This window comes from Rhagoletis pomonella, unplaced genomic scaffold (genome assembly GCF_013731165.1).
Source record: "Rhagoletis pomonella isolate Grant_MI unplaced genomic scaffold, Rhpom_1.0 Rhpom_scaffold_00007, whole genome shotgun sequence".
NCBI lineage: Eukaryota > Metazoa > Arthropoda > Insecta > Diptera > Tephritidae > Rhagoletis > Rhagoletis pomonella.
Genome location: NW_023458561.1, coordinates 11886728 through 11909841, shown reverse-complemented (window position 1 = coordinate 11909841; position 23114 = coordinate 11886728). Strand labels below are relative to the sequence as shown.

At 35.4% G+C, this 23114-nt stretch overlaps 1 protein-coding gene across 3 annotated transcripts in view; it reads right to left on the bottom strand.

Moving 5' to 3' along the window:
• The window catches only part of LOC118742329, a 212823-nt gene extending 190093 nt beyond the window's left edge, over positions 1–22730 (bottom strand). Inside the window, exons 1-2 of one of the 3 annotated variants that reach the window (XM_036474319.1) lie at positions 22626–22729; positions 22083–22521 (exon numbers count right to left, since the gene is read on the bottom strand). In XM_036474319.1, coding sequence (XP_036330212.1) covers positions 22083–22107 — 25 coding nt within the window. In that variant the 5' untranslated portion in view covers positions 22108–22521; positions 22626–22729. Of the gene's footprint in view, positions 1–22082 lie in introns of all 3 variants that reach the window. The other 2 variants (XM_036474318.1, XM_036474320.1) reach the window with 2 other exon arrangements.
• Positions 22731–23114: the final 384 nt, after the last annotated feature.

Genomic DNA, 23114 nt, shown 5'->3' with positions numbered 1-23114 from the left:
ACGGTTTTCTAAAGTTTTTTGTGAAAAAAGAGCACAATGCAACCCAGGTTTGCAACAGAAATATATGCCCGTTCCATTATTTCATGAGGAAAGAGTGAGGCAACAGGCTGTGAAGTATTAAAAATGTCAAAATTCCTTGGACACACACACGAAATAATGGCAATTTTTTCTTGACCGTTTTCTTGAGAGCTGCATACAGGACATAACTTTGGACCACGTTAACCGATTTCTATAATTCTTTCTTTAACCTCACCACCTCACAGGTGGTCCCATATTAATATGGTTTAAATCCGATAATCGGATCATGAAGAAATTAACGATAATCTTAAATTTTTATATGAGAATTGAAGTAGGTTTTGTTTTTTGATGTGTTTATATTTATAATATCTCGGAGACTATTTGACCGATCGTAAACGTAATAATGCTGATTTAAAGATAATTTAAATAGTTTTGACTCGTCGTATACAGTATAACCTTTTTGAAAACAAGTTAAAAAAACATTTAAAAAAAATATATATTTATTTATTTTTTGGTTATTAGGTACTACTGGCTTAAGATATAAAAAGGGGAAAAATTATGTACGTCAAGTGAAATACCCTCTAATTACCTTTATTTTGACGTCATTATTTTTTAATAGGTTATATTATTCAGAAGATATTAATATTGAAAAAATCAAAAAATTTAACTGTAACCATTGACATCTTCTTTAGTTTTTACTTCCGCCAAATAATTTTGGTAGGGTTGAAATCAGCACAAAATCGAGCCACATCTTTGCTTTTTGCATAGCTAGATTGTTGATATTCTAAACTTATGTGCACGGAACGACCTCGGACTATTTCTGATCAGTACGGGAACAGACTAAAAGCATAGACAGACGGCAACGTTCATCCGGATTAACGCCGCAATTGATCTGATCAAAATTGTGCCTTGATAGACGGCAGTAATGCGGATGAACGGGCCGCGAGGTCCTAGGTTCGAATCCCACGGCCAGTAGAATATTAATTTAATTTATTTTATTGATTCAATTATAACTTCTATATTTTTTATTTTAAAGCTGTTTTTTTGTTAGTTGTTTTTGACTTTCTTAGTAAAATTAAACTCTAAAAATTTAAATTAACTAATAATAAAATAAAAATGTGAAATAACATAAAACAGATGAAAATAAAATAAAAAACAATTAAATATCTAAATCAAATAAAATTTAGAAAAACTAAAGAAATAATAATAACAACATTTTTTTGGCAATCGCTCCAACCGAGGATCGAACCTGGGACCTACACGCTTGTAGTACGCAGCTCTCACCACTCGGCTACCGCGGATGAAGGAATCAGTTGCTTTATTTGCTCAATTAGTGTAGAACACAAAGAAACTGCAAAACTAGCATAGACAGCCTATCGTCGGTAATGCAGTCACCGAAATAAGTTCTTATGGAAAGGTATATGTCCATGCTAATATTGCATTTTCCCTGTATTCTAGGCTCTCCGAGTTTTGGTCAGTGTTGTCATCGAAAATTCCCTTGATCCGAGTTAAGTTTTGGAATTAACTCTAGGACTTAATCCAGATCAACTGCAGTTAATTCCCAATATAATTCCGAATTAACGAGTTGATCCGGATCAAAGCTGCCGTCTGTTTATGCTTTAACTGTCGGCAAGTTGGTTGCAGGTTTGGATTATCAAAGACACAAACCACATTCGGTCAAAAAAAGGGTTACATTCGCTTTAACTCCAAATAAAAGTGGTGTTTAATGGGCCGTTTTTGCTTACGCGTAAAAGCACATTTAGCGCATTTAGCTCTAAATGCTACTCTAAATGTACATTTATCCGTACAAAATTCGTCACCTAAATACAACGATAACGGTTAGTGCTCAACGTTTATTTTTTACGTTGCGTGATAACAGTTATTGCCCGACGTTTATTTTTACGTTATCTGATAATAGATATTTCACTCTCTCACTTTTATTTCATCATCTTTATCTTATTCTCCATCTCCATCTTCATCAGTATCCTAATCTTACAACGTTTATCAGACAACGTAAAAAATAAACGTTGTAAAATAACTCTCATCCAGCAACGTAAAAAATAAACGTTGGGAAATAACTCTAATCGGCAACGGAAAAAATATTTCTCCTGCAAAACAGTTATCAGGCAACGTAAAAAATAAACGTTGGGTTATAACTCTTATCGACAAAAAATATTTGTAATCTAATAACTGTGGAGCAACGTTTTTGCTATACAACTTATAACTGTTATGTCCCTGATTCTAAATGCTAAAAGCAACCCTGTGATCTTCAAACATTTCCATGACTCGAACATGGTTTAAGGAGAAAAAGTGGCAATATTGCTTTTTCGCATATACAGTTGCTAGCTGCGTTTCAGTGATCGCCGATCGAGAGTTCATTTTTTATTTTAAATTATTTGGAAAAAGGAAAGTTGCGCAAATTCCACATCGATGTGATACTGATAGAAATCTGGCTCAATTTGTGATCAACTCTGTTTGTTTCTTCCTATTTAATTGCAAATGCATATATACACAAGCAACTTTTCGGTTATGGTTAAAACAATTTAAGTTTTTGGATCGAATTGTTTGCTTAAAGTTTATTTTTCCTCTTCAGTAGGGTTTTTTGCACATTATCTTCTCTGTACGAATTGATCGTGATAGATACGGATCTGAATAAGCGACTGGAACACGGCTGTTTGTCAAAAGCATACGATTTCGAATTCGCGTAGATGTGCATTTCCTAAATGCGATAGCATGAACGCTCTTCGAAAAAATATGTTCGAAAGTGCTAAATTTTGAATTTCAAATGCAGCAAAACGCTACATAAGGCGAGTCGAACGAAAATTATTTGTATGGTAAACTCAGAGTCTATGAGTAGTGTTTAACGTTTGACTCCAAAATTGCACATAAACTCAAGTTAAAGGCTCAACGTGAACATTAGGGATGCTAATTTTTCGGCTTTTTCATATCCCGGGATTTTCGGGAAGGCGTTGTCACAATCCCGGGATGCCGGGATTAGTCCCTGGATTTAGATATTCATTACCAGGGAACGGATTTTTAGGACCTAAAAACCTATAAAAAAGTCAAAATAAAGTAACGAATAGGCTGGAAAAGGCAAAATAAAATAACGAAAAAGACAGGAAAAGGCACTAGGTATTGCAAAAAAGGGCAAAACAAAATAGCTAAAAAGGCAGGAACAGGCACTAGGTATTGCAAAAAAAGCTAAATAAGGCACTAAAAAAAGACAGAAGATACAAAGAACAATCAAAAAATACATTTATTTTAGAAATGTTTATATTACAAGTAAAAAGAGAAAAACTATGAACTAGTTTCATTATATGAAAAATTTGTACTTTGAATCTTTGACTATTTTATCCTTTCGAGTTTCTAACAAATAAAACTGTAATCTGTATAGTTGTAGTAACATTGAACCACAAGATGCATTGAATTTTTCCAACACCAATTTGGCAAGAGGTCCCTGCGCTTCTATAAGCCGCATGGGCATGTTTACATTTTTTAATCTTTAAAAAAAATTGTGAATGTTATAATTGCTTTTTTAAAGGTAAAGGCAAAAAAAGGCAAATATCTTAAAAAAACAAAAAAAGGCAAAAAAAGGCAACACCAAATGTGTATATATGGAATCAGGGAAAGCTAAATCGTGGACATTCTTAATCGAATATACTCTATCTCTTTAGCAGAAAAAAGGCAATTTCCATAAAATCCGTTCCCCGTTCATTACTTTTCAACAACTTGAATCAAAACAAGTAAGAAAGTCCAAGTTCGGGCGGAGCCGAACTTTAAATACCCGGCGCAATTATTAAATATATGTTTTTCACCTTTCCGAAAGCTACCGCTACAAGGTAAGCCGGGGTGTATCAATTTTGAGTAAATTAGCGTCCTAAAATTTCGAAATATTGAAGTTTCAAGCATTTCTGAAATTTACCGTTATATGAAAAGCGGACGTAAATTTAGTCCGATTTCAATAATTTTCAGTGCTTTTCTTTTTTGTGGCAAGCACAATAACCATACCCAGTTTGGTATAAATTGGTAGAGCGGTTACCGAGATACATATATGTGATCATAAGTGGGCGGTGCTACGCCCATTTTCCAAAATTTTATCATAAACGTATTTATTGGTAAAGAATTGTTGCAAGCATCAATTTTGAATAAATTAGCTTTAATATTTACTGATTTATCGAAGATTTTGTATTTCTCTAAATTACCGTTACATGGGATGTGGGCGTGGTTATTGTCCGATTTTAAAACTTTTCGGCCGTTTGTTATGTTATACCAATGTTAACAACTGTGCCAAGTTTGGAAGAAATTGAAGCAGCGGTTACCAAGATATACACATGTAACCATAAGTGGGCGTGGCTACGCCCATTTTCCAAAAATTTATAATATTCTTATTTTTCGTCTGAAAATTATTGTACATACCAATTTTAAGTGCTACCATGAAATAAATAATAATAAATGGGTTTGAAACCCACTTTTTTATTTAAAGTGGCGGTTTTATTTTGTCCCCTCTGACCGCAGGATTTATTTTGAAGGACTTTGCAATTTTAAAGATACGATTAATTCCAAAAATTGTTAAAAAAAATTCAATGCAATGTAGAATGAAAATATGGGTAACAAATGCAATAGGAAATTCCTTTAGAATTAAAAAAAAAAATTTTTTTGTTGGATTCACAAGGACGAATAGGTAATTTTTAAGCTCACAAAGTTAGAAGAATGAAACTCGAGGATGTTATCGAGTTCATATAAGCCCTTAACATATAATTTTTTCAAAAACAAATGATTGGTCGCCGCGAATAACGTTGTAAGCGACATAATTATAAGTTTTCAGGAATGGAAAAAAACGTTTTTGGTGACGCACATACCGTTATTTGATTTAGTTTTACATTTTTCGGTGCAGCAGTCTCCAAGAAACTTGCCCGCGAATTAAAATGTATATCCATATATATCTTCCAAGTCAAAAAAAGATTTACAAAATGTTAATGATGGAAAAAGGTTTTATATCCAAATCCGAATGGATGACAACACGTTTTTCCAGTAAGCCTAGCATCTTTGCTGGTGGCGCTTTCAACCTTTTTCGACAAATGAATGTAATAAATATAACAATACGGTTTCTTTGATTGTTCATCAGAGGTCATTTTATAAAAATTGGAGAAATGCTTTTGAATAGTCTCCAATATGAAGCTTGAGCAGTGAAGAAAACAAGCGCAGTTGAAAATTTGGGGAATAAAAAACCAAAATTGATATTAACACAACTCCTTCACTTACAACGTTTTTCCACATTACCGTTTCTGATAATTTTTTTTTTAATACCCCTCTCCCATTTCTTCCTGAATATTCTTCCCCACTATTTATTAGCCTCTTATTTTTTATATCATTCCAATTTTCGAAATGTACTTTACGTTTTTTTTACCACTATTGCACTTTTGCATTACGCTTGTTAATTCTAAATTGGCCATGGTCACCTGCACTTAAAACATTTTTCCACTCACCACTTACTTTGGAGCGTAGGTTAATGTCCGAAAACTGATGGAAAAACGACATTTCAATATTTACCAGCCCTTCTGCACCAGAAACTTGAATCTGTTTAAATTCTAGAGGATTTCCGCATTAATTTTATACCCATATTTTCTCTAAGCACATTTCTCTGAATTTTTTAAATCATTTTTAAATTACCATCGCGCGGTGTTATATGTGTAATGAGCTAGATATTTATAAAAAAATATTAATTATTAAATAAAAAAAACAAATATATCCAATACTGGTCAAGAAAAGGAGTTTCTGTTATTGCCATCAGTGCAAATTACAAATCCTGAACATCCCGGGATTGCTTGCCAAGAATCCCGGGATTTTCGAGACCTTAAAAAGTTAACATTCCTAGTGAACATAGTATAAACATTGCCCACTGAACACATATTAACTGTTTTAATCGTATCGAAATTATCTGGTAATTTTAAATACATATTTAATTATGCTCTATATTGTGTAAAGGGGAAAGCTAAAAATCCGTCAAAAAATTTCTCAAAAAGCTGGATTTTCCACTTCCCGCAATTTCTCATTTCCTGCCGCTAAATGGACTTCGAAAAAGCCAGATTTGACGGGAAAAGAGCTAAATTAGCAGCCCTGGGTGATGCCGATGATGTCAATATCATTTGCAAAGCCGCTGCGATTCAGATTGGCAGCATTTATTACGCTTCCCAACGTCAGACTGAAGTCGCTCTGGAGTCAATTGCCCTACCTAAAGCCTCGTTTGGTCTCGAACAGCTCGAAAATATCCGAACCAGTTTGGACGGAGCTATAAGATCTGCTCAACGTCACTCTGCGTAGCCGGAATAGTTTTGTAGGGATTCCAAATTTAGACATGGTGTCGTAGAAGCGACTTTTCTTCGTATCATCAAAATCGATTTTAAAATCTAGGTAAAGTCGGTATGTGTTAATTTGCTTACCAAAGGTATTTTCCAGGATTTGATCCGATGATGTTCACATCTGGTAAATAGTGGATTTTTTAGGTCTGAAGCCACATTGATAAGGTCCAATCTTTTCATTCATGGTGGGCTTTAGTCTTTTGCAGAGAGTCGTCGGATGGGCTTAGCCGGCGGTAATTGACACCAGTATCAGATCTCCTCCTTGTGGAAATTATAAAATAAAATAACATGCTCCACAGTTTATCAAACTACGATCGGTTAACATAAAATCGCATTTTGACAAATGCCATAAGTAGAAGAAGGTTAAAGAATGTTGCACTGGAACTAAAACTAATTAAACGTGTTATGATTGTAGGTCTCCTAGCTATTCCTTGACTTAAATACATATATACCATAATAGGCAAATACACTGTAAACGAGTTAGCGAGTACCTTTTCGTGCCAAGTTCACTCAGATATCTAAACTTTCTTGGTTTTCGAGACTACTTCACAGTTATTCTTTCGACATTTTGAAAAATTTAATGCAGTGGAATCGTGATAACTCACAAGTTCTATAAATTGAAAACCACGATAATTCATACCCTTGGATATCTCTAACAAAAGTATGCACTTTGGTCCCCTCAATAATTCAAGTTTTTTTTTCAGCGGAACGACTACTTTCGTTTCTAGTCTTTCGCGTCTAACAAAAATTTTCTACATACATATATAACTAGTCGACGAAATAGTAAAACATCGCAAAGGGCTTTTACCCATTAATTTTGCTTTGGTTTTGACAAAATGCTTTATGACTCGTAATTTCAGTTGAATGTAGAGATGGGCAAAACACGTAACTTTCCACATGCCATGCTTTTGCCCACGTGAACGTAATCGGTTTTAAGAGAAAATCACGAAACCTCAGTGATCGTGCGTTACTGAAATTCTTGGTGGCGTGAATATGTGTATTTTTAACCAAAATAAAATCGTAAAATTACTGTTTAACTTTGAACTAAAGTTTGAGCGGCAAAGTTATTTGTCTGGAGAGTTACTCTCTAGGCATGCTGTAATACGGCAAGCGCATTTATTTTTTGTTTAAAAGTTTAAACAAATTGCGTGGCTTTAAAGCATACGGGAGAATGGCAATGTAAAGTACGTAAGAAGTAAATATTGCGATATAGTACCGGGTGACTTTCGCAAAGCAATCGCTTGCTCATAAATTTTATTGATCTTTGGTAAAACCCTATTTATATAAAATGTCATTGATATGTATGAACTAGCAGACTCGGCGAACTTCGTCCCACCCAGTAGCATTGGCACATTTATCTGCTAAGGTTACAGTTTCGTGGTAGGCATATTTCCACTGTGCTCTTAAATAATATTAATAATAATAAATTAACGAAATTGTCCGTGAGGAAGTTCTTGAAATTATCCAAGGATCTTGCGTTTCATAGCACCACGAAATAAATTTGAAGAAATTCTTCCCCTTCCAACCCCAACCCCCCCCCCCCCCCCCCCCTTGGCTGAAACAATGATCCGATAGTGAATCTTTCGTTGAATCTGCATACGTATGTACGTTGGTGGAAATTTCAAAATGGGCTGGTATCGTTGTTATACAGAAATCTAACACACATTGGCATATTTCGGACGAAATACCTTAACTGTCTAAGAAACGCAATGGTTCTTAGTGATGGAGAACTATTGATGGGGCTATCGATAGTATCGATGGTTTCATTTTGCCGCCACTATCGAATTTTTCTGAACAGTATTGATAGTTGTATGTTGTTCACATTGTTGGAATTTGACTATTAAAGATGCACATGCCTTCATATGTACATATGTATGTTGTGAACTCCTTTGTTTGTAAACATGTTCTCCAAAGTTTTTGTAATAAAATGTGTTATTGAAATACACGATCTCATTTTGTTTTACACAAGTTATTTTTGTGTATACATACAAATAATCTTTATGGTTTTTGTAGTAACAAAATGAGTTATTTAAGAGTAAGATTTTTTTCCTGGCTGTTATTATCTTATGTAGTTAAAGAAGAAACGCATAAATTTGCAGGCGTTGGGATCTGCCATATCACTTGCCAAATTTTTCTTACACCATAAAAAATGTAATAAAACTTGCCTATTCACAAAAAGTTATGCCCAGTTTCACCAATCAATTTTAAATTTGTCAGGCCGTTATAATTTAAAATGACAACATATTTAAAATTTTAAGTTTGATTCATTTTAAAATTGATTGGTGAAACCGGGCATTAGTGTTATATCTCAACATATATAAGAAAGCTTTCGATAGTATCGAATATTTTGCACTATCACTATCGAAACAATCGAATATATACACTATCGATAGTTTTCCAACACTAATGGTTCTGGTGGTTGATTTAAATAACCAGCCAAATGGGACGATAAATACCATTTTCAGTAATAACTCGATTCTAGAGCCACTTGATAGCACATTGTGCACCCAAACTATTCGGAGACCTACTCAAACACACACAAAAATTTCGCTAAAATCGGTTCCCAATAAACATTCGGATTGGTTAACAATTCGAAAACGATTGGACAACCAATCTTTTTTTCGAGTCTCACCTTCGATAACAAATGGGAAATAAGTTAGTATTCGATTCGAGAACTAGGCCATTCTCCAGCAAAACGGAACCTTTGTACATATATTTCTTTCGTTATGAATTCGAAATCCAGCCCATTATCGAATTGGAATTTTAATGAGAGAGAGTGATTTTCTTATATTTCCCTTCGAGAATAAGCTGGATTTCATTTCCTCTCTTGTTACTATGGTTTCCATTTTTTTCGAACCCATCTCGAGTGTATTTCCAATATACTATGAACGTTGGAAAACTAAGGTTAGTCATGAGTTGGTTCTCAGTTCGATATTCATATTGGATATCGAAGGTAATTTTCGAACGTTCGCCAAAATGTTTATTGAATTCAGCCATTTAGGAGGAGTTCATTAACAAATATATGTAGGTACTAGGGATGTCAATCCCCGGATCCCGGGATCCCCGTCTTTTTTAAGTCCCGAATATCCCGGGATTAGTCGATTTAAATCCCGGGATTGCTGGAAAAAAATTTTTTTGTTAGCCAACTAAATTTTTATCACAAATATCCCCTCTCAAGGGCAAAACAAGAATTTTTTACAACCCTTTATGCTATAATTTCTTTAAGATCGCATTTCCATCAAAAGAAGGAATAATTTTGCTTCGCTCAAAATGGAATAGATGACTCACTTATATATTTATTTTTTACTTAACCCAAATTGACCCCGTGTTGCCATATGGCAACGCAAAATACACCATGTTTAAGAGGGTGTAAAATAAAAGCCGCTTACTTCAAAATGCTTATGTGTACGTTAGCTAATTCCTATCTATCCTCTCTATCGAGTGTAAGCAAGTATGTTATTTAAACAAAATTAGGAGTGGCAGAAAACCATCAAAATGTCATATTATGAAGAAGTAAGTATGAATTTATAGAAAGCGTGTTTTTATTTATAAAATATGACTGTGATAAAATACTAGTTAAAACATTAGTGACTCTATTGATAACAAGTAACAATAAAAAAACAATCGTGCATACTATATAATTTAAGTGTTTTTCAAGTCCGTTGCCATATGGCAACACGGGCCGTAATGTGAGCTGTTCCTCTTTTTACCAAGTTTTGATATGTTCGCTAGCCCGAATTGACCCCGTGTTGCCATAGGGCAACGGAAAATATCATCATGTATGAGACGGTGTAAAACAAAAATCGTTTGTATGTATTTTTGCAGTTTTACAGGTGGTTAACTCATTCCATCTAGCCCTGAACTACCTAATCATATTATCGTATATTTCATTGTACAAGTGTTGAAGTGGTATACAAATGTAGCTTGTCTGTTCCAGGGAAGACTGGTGGCGTTTTTTGCATTCTCATCTGCTATTTCATTACCCCAGATTCCCTTGTGACCGGGCACACAATAGATATGTAGCCTTTTGTCAACGTTTACCTTTTCAATGGCTTCCCGGCTGCGAGGGACGTTTATGGATGAAATACTATATGAAGAAACTGCCTTAATTGACGTCTGGAATAGGTTTAATTTTGAATTGATTTTCGTTTCGTTGATGGCTAGCTCTGCAGTTATCCTCATTGCGAAAACCTCTGCTTGAAATATTCTGCAATGGTCAGGTAGCCTTACTGTCCGACTGACGTTCAGTTCCCGGCAGTAAATCCCGGTACCCACTCCGGTAACCAAGGGTTTCATTCCCTTGCACCATCCCTCCTCCTTAATCGCTGTGCAAAAAGTTCGTTTCCACTTAAAGATAGGTGCCATGAAGTCTGTGCTGCTTGTGATTTCCGCCCCAATTAAGCGGCGCCCAAAGCTTCTGAAATTGAATTACCCTATGACCGTCAATCTACGGATTTCCCAGCACATCGACCAATGGGCGAAAAACTAAGGGTTTTTTAAAAGCAGCCTTCGAAGTGTACCTCAGCGCTCCCGCGATGCACAGTGCCGCTAGGCGCTGAACCTTCTACATTGGCCCGAGGCATAAGGACTTTTTTGCGGCATTCCAGCACACCAAAGCGCCATAGAGCAGTATTGGGCTGACTATTGCTGTGTAACACCAATGCATCAGAGCAGGTGACAAACCCCAAGTGACTCCCAGCATTCTTTTACATGCACTGGCCTTCTTCTCTCTTTCTTCAACATTGCGCATCCACAGCTGCTTACTATCCAATACTACCCCCAAATACTTTGTATGGTCTTTAATTGATAGCTCGGTGCTACCTCTCCTCGGGGATCTCCACACTGGGATCTTATATCTTTTTGTGACTAAACCACTGAACAAATCGACAAAAATAAACTTCGGGTTGCTGGTGAAGCACGAAAAACTACATAAAGGACGATTACATGTGCAAAATGTGATGTGGGTTTATGTTTGAAATGTTTTGCTACTTTTCATACTAAAAATTAACTTCTTTATCCGCTGTGCACGTAGAATATGCATATATTATCAATAAATGTATTAAAACTTATAAACAATATGTCTATTACTTCATATTTTAACCAAATACTGCCCTATAACAATCCATCTGGAACACGCCCCGTGTTGCCATATGGCAACGGCCGATATCGGGAGAACTATACTACTCCCAAAGCTTTCCTTTACTTTAACGCTACTTTTACCCTGTATATAGATGAAACCAAAAAAATCCAAAAAAAAATTAATCTGGGACAATTTGGGTTAAATGTGTTGACTTTTTTTATTATTACTTAAATATACTGATAGTATCTTAAATTGATCTCAAACAGTGATTTAAAAAATTGTATATAAAGGGTGATTTTTTTGAGGTTAGGATTTTCATGCATTAGTATTTGACAGATCACGTGGGATTTCAGACATGGTGTCAAAGAGAAAGATGCTCAGTATGCTTTGACATTTCATCATGAATAGACTTACTAACGAGCAACGCTTGCAAATCATTGAATTTTATTACCAAAATCAGTGTTCGGTTCGAAATGTGTTTCGCGCTTTACGTCCGATTTATGGTCTACATAATCGACCAAGTGAGCAAACAATTAATGCGATTGTGACCAAGTTTCGCACTCAGTTTACTTTATTGGACATTAAACCAACCACACGAATGCGTACAGTGCGTACAGAAGAGAATATTGCGTCTGTTTCTGAGAGTGTTGCTGAAGACCGTGAAATGTCGATTCGTCGCCGTTCGCAGCAATTGGGTTTGTGTTATTCGACCACATGGAAGATTTTACGCAAAGATCTTGGTGTAAAACCGTATAAAATACAGCTCGTGCAAGAACTGAAGCCGAACGATCTGCCACAACGTCGAATTTTCAGTGAATGGGCCCTAGAAAAGTTGGCAGAAAATCCGCTTTTTTATCGACAAATTTTGTTCAGCGATGAGGCTCATTTCTGGTTGAATGGCTTCGTAAATAAGCAAAATTGCCGCATTTGGAGTGAAGAGCAACCAGAAGCCGTTCAAGAACTGCCCATGCATCCCGAAAAATGCACTGTTTGGTGTGGTTTGTACGCTGGTGGAATCATTGGACCGTATTTTTTCAAAGATGCTGTTGGACGCAACGTTACGGTGAATGGCGATCGCTATCGTTCGATGCTAACAAACTTTTTGTTGCCAAAAATGGAAGAACTGAACTTGGTTGACATGTGGTTTCAACAAGATGGCGCTACATGCCACACAGCTCGCGATTCTATGGCCATTTTGAGGGAAAACTTCGGAGAACAATTCATCTCAAGAAATGGACCGGTAAGTTGGCCACCAAGATCATGCGATTTGACGCCTTTAGACTATTTTTTGTGGGGCTACGTCAAGTCTAAAGTCTACAGAAATAAGCCAGCAACTATTCCAGCTTTGGAAGACAACATTTCCGAAGAAATTCGGGCTATTCCGGCCGAAATGCTCGAAAAAGTTGCCCAAAATTTGACTTTCCGAATGGACCACCTAAGACGCAGCCGCGGTCAACATTTAAATGAAATTATCTTCAAAAAGTAAATGTCATGGACCAATCTAACGTTTCAAATAAAGAACCGATGAGATTTTGCAAATTTTATGCGTTTTTTTTAAAAAAAAAGTTATCAAGCTCTTAAAAAATCACCCGTTAGTTACATAGGCAGTTACTGCTGTACCAAATACAGTCACTTACAAAACTATTTTGCATCGATTCTTTTTGCAATATTCAAAATATTTTTCATGTTATTTTTTTGTTAATTAAAAAAATATATAGCTCATTTTACAACAAAAATCATGTAAATCAAAATTTCACTTTTTAGAGAAAGTTGGATTAAGTTCACCATAAAAATATCAAACTTTTTAATCATAATTTAAAAAAAAAATTCTATTACGCAGTTTTATAGCCCATTCAATTTAATACAATAAAGTGCAATTTTGAAGTTGCTAAAAACTCCCTTGATATTTGATTTTTTTCACTGAAGATGTTGGGCATTTTCTTCCTTATAATGAATTTTTTTGTGGCAAAAAAAAAATATACAAAATGTTAACGGGATGTTTTAGCAACTTCAAAATTGCACATACTATTTTTTTAAATTAACAAAAAAAACTACCATGAAAAATATTCTGAATATTGCAAAAAAAAATCTATGCAAAATATTTCTCGGAGTGACCGTATATGCATTTGTACTTGTAGTACAAAACCTATGTTATAAATTAATGAGGATATGTACTTACATACATATATGTTTGTTTTTTGTTGATTGAAAATACTGATTTATCGCCTTAATAAATATGTAAAAGAATTACAATAAATTGTACTTTTTTTTGTTATATCAATCTGATTTAAAATACTATAATAGGATGATCACAGATGTGTTGCACTTTTACCTGAATTTCGGTAGGTACTGAAGAATTATATATACACCCAGTATTCCAGTACGTTTGGAAGGCACTACACCCCCTTTTCGAATAACCCCGAATTTTTCTCCATGAGTATGCGATGGATTTCATAAATATATCTCCATATCAAGTTCCAGTACTCTATCATGGGCACTTCCAGAGATATGCAGTATGAAATTTTCGTTTTTATGGGAGGTTTCATGCTTGCTTTCCAATAGCACCAATTTTTCTCCATGAGTATGCGATTTCTTTCTTATATCTCCATAACAAGTTCCAGTACTCTACGATAATTACTTCCAAAGATATGAAATATAAAAAAATCGGTTGTCCCCTTTTCAATCGCCACACCTTTTCTTCATCAGTATACGGTTGATTGTATATAGATACATACCAAGTTTCAGTATTCTAATATGAATACTTCCAGAGATAACCAATTTGAAAAATTCAGTTTGTATGGGAGGGAGGTGCCTCGCCTCTTTTTCCAACAAACGCCAAAAATACTCTACGGGCTATTATAATACCTTCCAAATATAAACAAACAATTTAATAAAAATCGGTGAAGCAGTTTCGGAGGAATGCGGCAACAACCACCATGACACGAGATTTTTATATCCTTACTAATATTATAGACCCGAAATTGAGTTTGTTGGTTTGCTACGCTTTCACGCTTTAACTACTCAACCTATCATCATGAAGTTTTGTACGCTCCTGCCATTTAGCCCAACTTAAAATATAGGATACATTTAATCTCGATTAGACAAGGGGCACCGCCCTTACAAACGGAATTTTTATACCCGAGCGCACTTGTGCACAAGGGTATATTAATTTTGTTCACATAACGGTTCGGCCAAAACGAATCGAGATAGATATAGACAAATGTACACATAAATGCTCAGAATGAATAGACAAGTCGATTAAGCCATGTCTGTCTGTCCGTCCGTCTGTCCGTCCGTCCGTGTACACGATAAATCGAGCAAAAATTGAGATATCTCAACGAAATTTGGTGTGTACGTTTCCATTAATCCAAGGTAGGTTAGTATTGAAAATGGGCGAAATCGGACTTTAACCACGCCCACTTCCCACATAACGGTAATTTCCAGAAATATGAAAACTGCGATATTTTAGTAACTACTGAAGATAATTCACTCAAAAGTGATATTTACAATAATTTTCAGACGAAAAATAAGAATATTATAAATTTTTGGAAAATGGGCGTAGCCACGCCCACTTATGGTACATGTGTATATCTTGGTAACCGATGCACCAATTTCTTCCAAACAGTTGTTGGCCTTGGTGCAGCATAGTAAATGGCCGAAAATTTAAAAAATTTGACAATAACCACGCCCACATCCCATATAACGGTAATTTACAGAAATACGAAATCTTCGATAAATCAGTAAATATTAAAGCTAATTTATTCAAAATTGATGCTTGCAACAATTCTTTACCAAGAAATACGTTTATGGTAAAATTTTGGAAAATGGGCGTGGCACCGCCCACTTATGATCACATATATGTATATCGGTAACCGTTCTACCATTTGTACCAAACTCGGTATTTTTATTGTGCTTGCCACATAAAAGCAAAACGTTGAAAATCATTGAAATCGGACTAAAATTACGGCCGCTTTTCATATAACGGTAAATTTCAGAAATGCTTGAAACTGCGATATTTCGAAATTTAAGGACGCTAATTTACTCAAAATTGATACACCCCAGCTTACCATCTAGCGGTAGCTTTCGGAAAGGTGAAAAAACATATATTTAATACTTGCGCCGGGTATTTAATGTTCGGCTCCACCCGAACTTAGACTTTCTTACTTGTTCATACTGCATTTCTCAGGACATATTTTTGGTAGATTACTGGAACTTGGTATGGAGATATATAAAATCTTTATCTACTCATGCATGAGGGCTGTCACTTTAAAAATAATCAAATTCAACTTCAATTGAGGGAGTTATTTATTTGAAAATTATATTAAAAAAATGGATGGAGACAACTTTAGGAGTTCCTAAGTAGTAACTTCCCGAGGCACAAACCGCTGAATGCGGTTAGAATACATGACAACCTTATTTGCCCTTCCTGCCTTTTAAAAGATAAAAGAGAAGCCCCTTTTTGTGCTTCGGCGCCATCTAAACAAATGCTGTATATGTACTCGAAGTATATTCAAAGTGTTGTTTCCAGCAAGCGTCGTCTGTTCGGACCAACAAACGAGCCTTCCCTCCAAGAGTTGAAAAGAGTTTTGTATCCAATATAAAGTAATCCCTGCAGCCGTGAGCTGTAGTAATTTCGGCAGCACCGCTTCGAAACAATGGCTCTGAAGATCTGCTTAAGCTATCACCCTGATGTATATTTTGATATTGATCCAGATACATCCCTGTATTTGCTTCTCGCGCTCGATATTTTTTAAAGGCAAGAAAAACACCTTGGCTAATTATAGTCACAAAAAGATAATGTGCATTCGGTACAGTTAATTGCCACTTCAAGTTCATATGAGAAGAGCGTTATCACGAAGCATTTCGAAAGGAGGGAGCCAAAATAAATCTTTAGATCACAGTAAACACCCTCTCTAAAATTTTTCATCTGAATATAAAATTTTTTTCGAAATTGTTGATATTGCACAATTGTCCATATAGTCTAAGATCCGACAAAGGCACGACCTTCACCCATCTGTTTAATGGATGAAATCTTTTTTATATTAAACTAGCTGTACCTTGCCACGCTTTGCTGTGGCATATTCCTGTTACATGGATGATAAATGATTAACGAAACTAAGCATACGTTTCAAATAAGTTTGATTTTGCAATGCTTGTGTGTACATAATATTTTTGGTTTTTCCTTTCTCTACGTAGATATCAAGGCTATCTGGTTTGCCGACACTCAACAGAGATTTGTTCATGTGAGAAGCAATCGGAATCTAAATCTAAACCATACTTTTCCAAGGGTTGACCTTGAGCATTACTGATTGTAATTCCGGATGCTAATCGAATTGGTATTTGCCATCTTTTAAATTGAAATGGTGTATCGGTCGAAATCATGAGAATTCTTCACCTTTGAAAGGCCACCTTAAAATCTTTGCTTACATCACATTCTTCATCAATTTCTTAACTTCGAGTCACGTGCCGTTACAGAGATTTGGCTGATTAATATTCCGCAACATGATAATTGCCACACCTGTTTTCAATTGCAGTATTTTGGGTAATCCCTGGAAAACCAATGGAGTTCAAAAATTCCGTTGGATAATTAACTGATTCATTTATTTCCACAACGGTATTTATCGACGTACATATACATATGTTATTTCATCACTTCGAATGCTGGATTGAAAAACATTATTGAGTTGAGATCCTTATTCTTCGCGGCAAGAATAGCTCGTTCACTGAGCCAATCGTGATTCTTGTAATTAATTTGAGTATCCGGAAACATTCTTTCGATCAGTTCTCCTTTCGATGTTTCTAAGTTACAAAAATTATCAGACATTAAAATTCGTCCTAATCTCTCATTGACTGCAGCTTTCCGTTCCGTATGTTCAGTAATTGTCGCGAGAATTCCTAGGCTTATTAATCGCTCTGTAGTTGGACACGCATATTCGTAGTCAACTGCAATGTATGTATGTTCGTCTGACCGCAATGTTGAATATTTCAGGCAAGCATTCATCTCACCCGCTGGTGTCAATCGAGAAATTACAGGCAATGTTTGCGTAAAATCTCCTGCGAGCAATATCAATGCATTTCCGAATGGTTGAACATTTCTACGCAAATCTAGGGATAAATCGATACAAGTAAATCCAAGTACATACCCGATACTTTTTTCAATTTACCAAGTAGTTTTTTACTTACTTACTTACTTTTTACTGCGATCCAAGTAGGTATCGAAAAAGAGTACTTGTATCGTAAGCGCAAAACTTACTATGATTCAGCATCTTCTTTGAAAAGTAACCCGTTAGAGGAATGGGAAGATATGCGCACTACATAAGCGAGCCCGTTTATACATATCGGTTGTTGGGTCATCTGTCCCTTGCTAGAGGCTTTTCTAAAAAACAGGTACAACTATCAAGCATATTCTAAAATTCGAAAATTTCAAATCGACTCGATTTCGATAATTTTCTCAACGGTTTTTAACCGAAAAAATTTACAAGTATCGCATTAACTTCTTTTACGGTTTTCAATCATAATATTCACTCTTTTCATCAGATATAATTAAAAAATATTTGGCAAATCGAGTCGAGTTCAAAGTTTCGAATTTCAGAACATGCCCGTATACCAAAATCTCGAAAGCGCCGTTCAGGAAAACACTTGGAAAAGTTGATTTTTTTGGGGAAATATAACAAAAAAGGAGATATTTTCTTAAACTTATTTTATATGAAAAAACTTTATCTATTATTCTTGTAAAAATGTAATCTATTGTTTTTGTATGAAAAAATATTAGAAGATAAATAATCTTGTAAAAATGCATATTTTTTGTGAAAAAAGTTCAATAACTTTGAAAAATTTGCAAAATCGTAGTTCTATGTACAAGTACTCGATACCTTGCCGATACTGAGTAGGTATCGATACCTTGTTTGATACAAGTACAAGTACTGATTTGAGTAATACCTTGATGGTGTCGATTTATCCCTACGCAAATCTCGCACCGATGTTCTGGAAATATTGCACGTGGGAGTTTCGATGATTTGTATCTTCAATGGCAGCATAAGAGCTTAATGAGAAGTGTTTCCACCTGGTAACAATGTCGCAGATATTCCAGACGAAGCGAGAGCTACGGCTATGTAATTTTTTCATCGAACCGTTGCCACAATCTTATAAGGAATGTTCTCCTAGTTCCCCTGGCGCATACAAGAAGAAATAAATTTATCATTTGCATCTTCTTATTTGCCGCTGTAACCGCATAAGCGATTTTAGCCGAGTTCGACAAAGCATGTCAGTCGCTTCTCTCTGTGCCAACTTACGCCAATTGGAAATTCCACGTGAAGCCAAGTCCTTCTTCACTTGGCCTTTCCATTGCTGTGGGCACCTCCCTCTCCCCTGCTACTACCAGCAGATTGCGAGTCGAATACTTTTAGACCTGGAACGCGGTTCCCATTCGAACGACATGGCGAAGCTAGCGGATCCGCTGTAAAGCTTATACAGCTCATCGTTCCATCGTCTGCGGTACTCATCGTCGTGAACGCGCATTGTTCTGTAAGTCTTCCGTAAGATCTTTCTCTCGAATATCATTCTTCTGCGCCATATACCAGCATGGGCATGATGAGTGACTTATAGAGGGTGGTTTTTGTACGTCGAGAGATAACTTTACTCTCAAATTGCCTACTCACTCCAAAGTAGCACTTGTTCGCTAGAGTTATTCAGCCTTATATTTCGATTACGACATTATTATCGGTGTTATGCTGGTTCCTAACAAAACAAAATTGTCTACTTTCTCGAAATTACAACTGGCAACAGTGACGTGGGTGCCAAGGCAACGGTGACGGGAGATACCTCGTCTTGTCCTCGTTGATCGCCCAACCCAATCGCTTGGCTTCGTTATCCAACTTGGAAAAGGCAGAACAGGGCTCGAATCGTCACATACGATATCGTACTACTTGTCACGTAAAAACCCATTTTTCGGATTATGGCATACGTCAACGTACTCTGTGTCCCATTCAGCTTATACTGCCTGACGTATCACGTAATTTTCTTTCGTATCGTTTTCGACCAGTGAACGGATGTTACGATTCGAGCCCAGACTTCGCGGTTTTTGTTACCGATGATGTCGATGTCATTGGCATACGCCAGAAATTACACGCCCTTGTAAAAAATTGTTCGTGAGTGGTTCAGTTCTGCAGCTCTTATTATTTTAACATTTGCAATATGCGAACATAAATGCCCTTCTGCTCACACATTAATTTGTGAATGTATGATTGGGCATATAACAGGAGATAAGAATAATAATAATAATCATAATCTTCATAATATTATCCAACGTTATTCAAATTGCTCGCTGATTTTTAGAAGAAATTTGCTAAAAACCTGAAGAAGGTCTTCTAATTTAGAGAAAAAAAAATTTTTAAAATGTGGGTATTGTTAGGTAGATGTGTATTTCACTAAGGTAGATTCTTAAGGTACGTTCACACAGAAAGCAAAGCCGAGCCGATCGAAGCCGTTCCGAGCTGAGTGAAGATTTCAAATTGCTGTAGCTACATCAACATGTTCATACAGCAAGCTTTTTCATGACTGTTTTGGAGCTGAAAGCAAAGCAGTTTTTGATTTTGAATTTTCTATTTAATTTTTCAGCTCCATGACGCTGCTGTAATTAAAATAGCAAAATATTCAAATAAAAACGAATTTTACAACTAATCTTTTGAATAAATTTGAGCAAATATTTTTGCCGCTTTTCATTGACGGTAAGTCACTTAAACTGTCCGGCTTTTGGATAAATGGCAACATAAATAAAAATCTCTTGTAAAGCTCTCCCTAACAATTTTCGGTTCAATTATGTAATATTTCATTTAATTCCAATATTTGCAGTCTTTACTTTTAGATAGGGCATAATCTTATTGAAAATATTTCTAAATCAAAATTTCTCAAATGCCTTTAGTTTGGTACCCATATTGTAACATTTCATTTCTTTTACCAATTTAATAGAGTTAAATTTTCATACAGGTGGTAACCTTCAAACATATTTTCGACTGTAGGTCTTTTAAAAATTCTATAGTTTGATACCCGCATTCCAATATTTAGTTTAATCAATTTAACTGAGTTAAAATTTACAAATAGGTGGCAACCTTCCTCAAAGGTAATTCACAAAGTCTTCTTTCTTAAACCTCTTTAGTTTGATACCTACATCAATTAAATTAAGTTAAATTTTCAAACAGGTGGCAACCCTCTTCAAACATTTTTTCAGATGTAAGCCTTCTTAAAAATCAAATTGCAGTATTTCATTTATTTTATCAATTTGACTGAGTTTAAATTTTCAAAGAGGTGGAAACTCTACTCAAAAATATTTCCAGCAGTTATCTTCCTTTAACTTCTTTACCTTAATACCTACATTGTAATACATTATTTAGTTTATCAATTAAATTACGCTGAATTTTTTAACAGGTGGCAACCCTCCCTTAAACATTTTCGATTTTAAGCCTTCTTAAAACTCTTTAGTTTAATACCCCCATTGCAGTATTTCATTTACTTTATTCACTTAACTGAGTTAAAATTTTAAAATAGATGGCAACCCTCCTCAAAAATATTTCCAGCAGTTATCTTTCTTAAGCCTCTTGAATTTGATACCCATATTGTAGTATTTCATTTACTTTATCGATGTACTTTAGTTAAATTTTCGAACAGGTGGCAACCCTCCTCACACATATTTTCGGTTGTCAGCCTTCTTAAAACTCTTTAGTTTGACACCCACGTGGCAATATTTCATTTATTTTATCAATTTGACTCCGTTAAAATTTTCAAATAGGTGGCAACCCTCGTAAAAAATATTTCCAGCAGTTATCTTTCTTAAACCTCTTTAATCTGATACCCATATTGTAATAATTTATTTAGTTTATAAATATAATTGGGTTTAAAAAATTTCAAATAGCTGGCAACCCTCCAATTATTTGCGATATTATTTGTTCTGGTATTATACCGAACAACACAAAAAAAAATTATTCAAATCGGTTCAGCCGTTCTCGAGTTTTGACGACCGTGACATACGAACACAACATTTTTATAGATAAAGATTTAACGTGTTAATAAATATTTTGCGAGTGGGTTGGCTGAAAAAATCCTGGCAGGGATATTTTAAATTAAATATTCAAAAATTATTTTTATTTCTTTAATTCTGTACCCTGTTGTTTAATGAACAAATTATATACCAATGGAAAGTATTAAGCCTATAAAACGTGAAGACGTTGACTATTATTTCCTGGCCTACCTATCGGGTTGGCAGGTATGAAAAGGTAGGTAAGACTAGTAATTTTCAATCATCTGTTTAACACATTCTATAGACTTTATGCTTTCGATTGGTATATGTATAATTTGTTCTTTAAACAAATGAGTGCAAAATTAAAAAAATTATAATAATTTTTGAACAATTAATTAAAAACATCCAGGCCAGGATTTTTTCAGCCAACCCACTCGCGAAATATTTCCTAACACGTTAAATACATACAAAGTAGATTTCATCCATTAAACAGATGGGTGAAGGTCTTGCCTTTGTCGGATCTCCTACTAGTATAAACTCATTATCGTAACATATTTTTAAATACGTAATAGATAGTACTATATCGTTTATCTTAAAGTTTATATATACTTACTTATGTAGTCTGGCAACGTAACCATGAGCTTCTCATAAAAACCAAATAGTCTTTCTTAATAAATTTGATTTGAATTAGTGGATGAGCGCAATATTTTTTGCCATATGGAAGATATATGGTAGAAAATACATTTGATGTTTGCCAAATTCATATTTAAATATGCACATGCACATGTACATGTGTATCTATGTACGAACATATACGAACGTAAATATTTCTGGTGAGTATTTTCCATATGTATTCGTAGGTGACGTAAAGCAAGCAAATTAAATAACGAGATATACTTTAAGTATCTGTATCTTGGGATCTAATACAAATTAATGCCATGATTTTGTAGTTTTCAGGCGCGCTTTAACCCGTTCGCGAATGGCAATTGGCCTTTGTTTTATGGTTTTGTTTGCCAATATTTCTTTATTGTAGACACCACTTCGCTTGACACCTAAAAACCATTAACAGTAATTCATTGAATTCCAAACTCATTTGTGACTGCATGGAAAAACATGTTCACTAAATTAAGGCGAGGCCTTTTATATTTTCACTTACAACTCACACCAATGCCAATAACTCGTTTTCAATTCCAGTTTTCCGTCGAAACGGACCACACTCCTTCGTTGCTGAAGGATGACTGAGATTGCTTAGTGATAACCAGTTAAGATATGAACTGAATGCTGTTTCGGGCCCACCTTTGCGCCCACGACAACAGAGGGAGCAAAGGACACGCAACGTAGGCAAGAAATTCGGAGTGCTCACACATGGTTCGGAATCAGAGAGTTGAACCGACTGTCAAATGTGCAAGTGGCACTGGGGCACTGGCACATACAAGCAGCCGCCACATAGGCAGACATGCGACGCAAGTCCTCTTCAGAAGCAAGCTGTCGCTAGACTCACAGGACATCAATTGAGAATATTATAACCACTGTTGCCAGAACTTTTTGGGCCGACCGGCTAGATTAGCAAAAAAGCGGCTAAAAACGGCTAAAATGTTTTAGTGAAATTTCACATAGACTCTGGCAAAAAACGGCTAAAATGTTT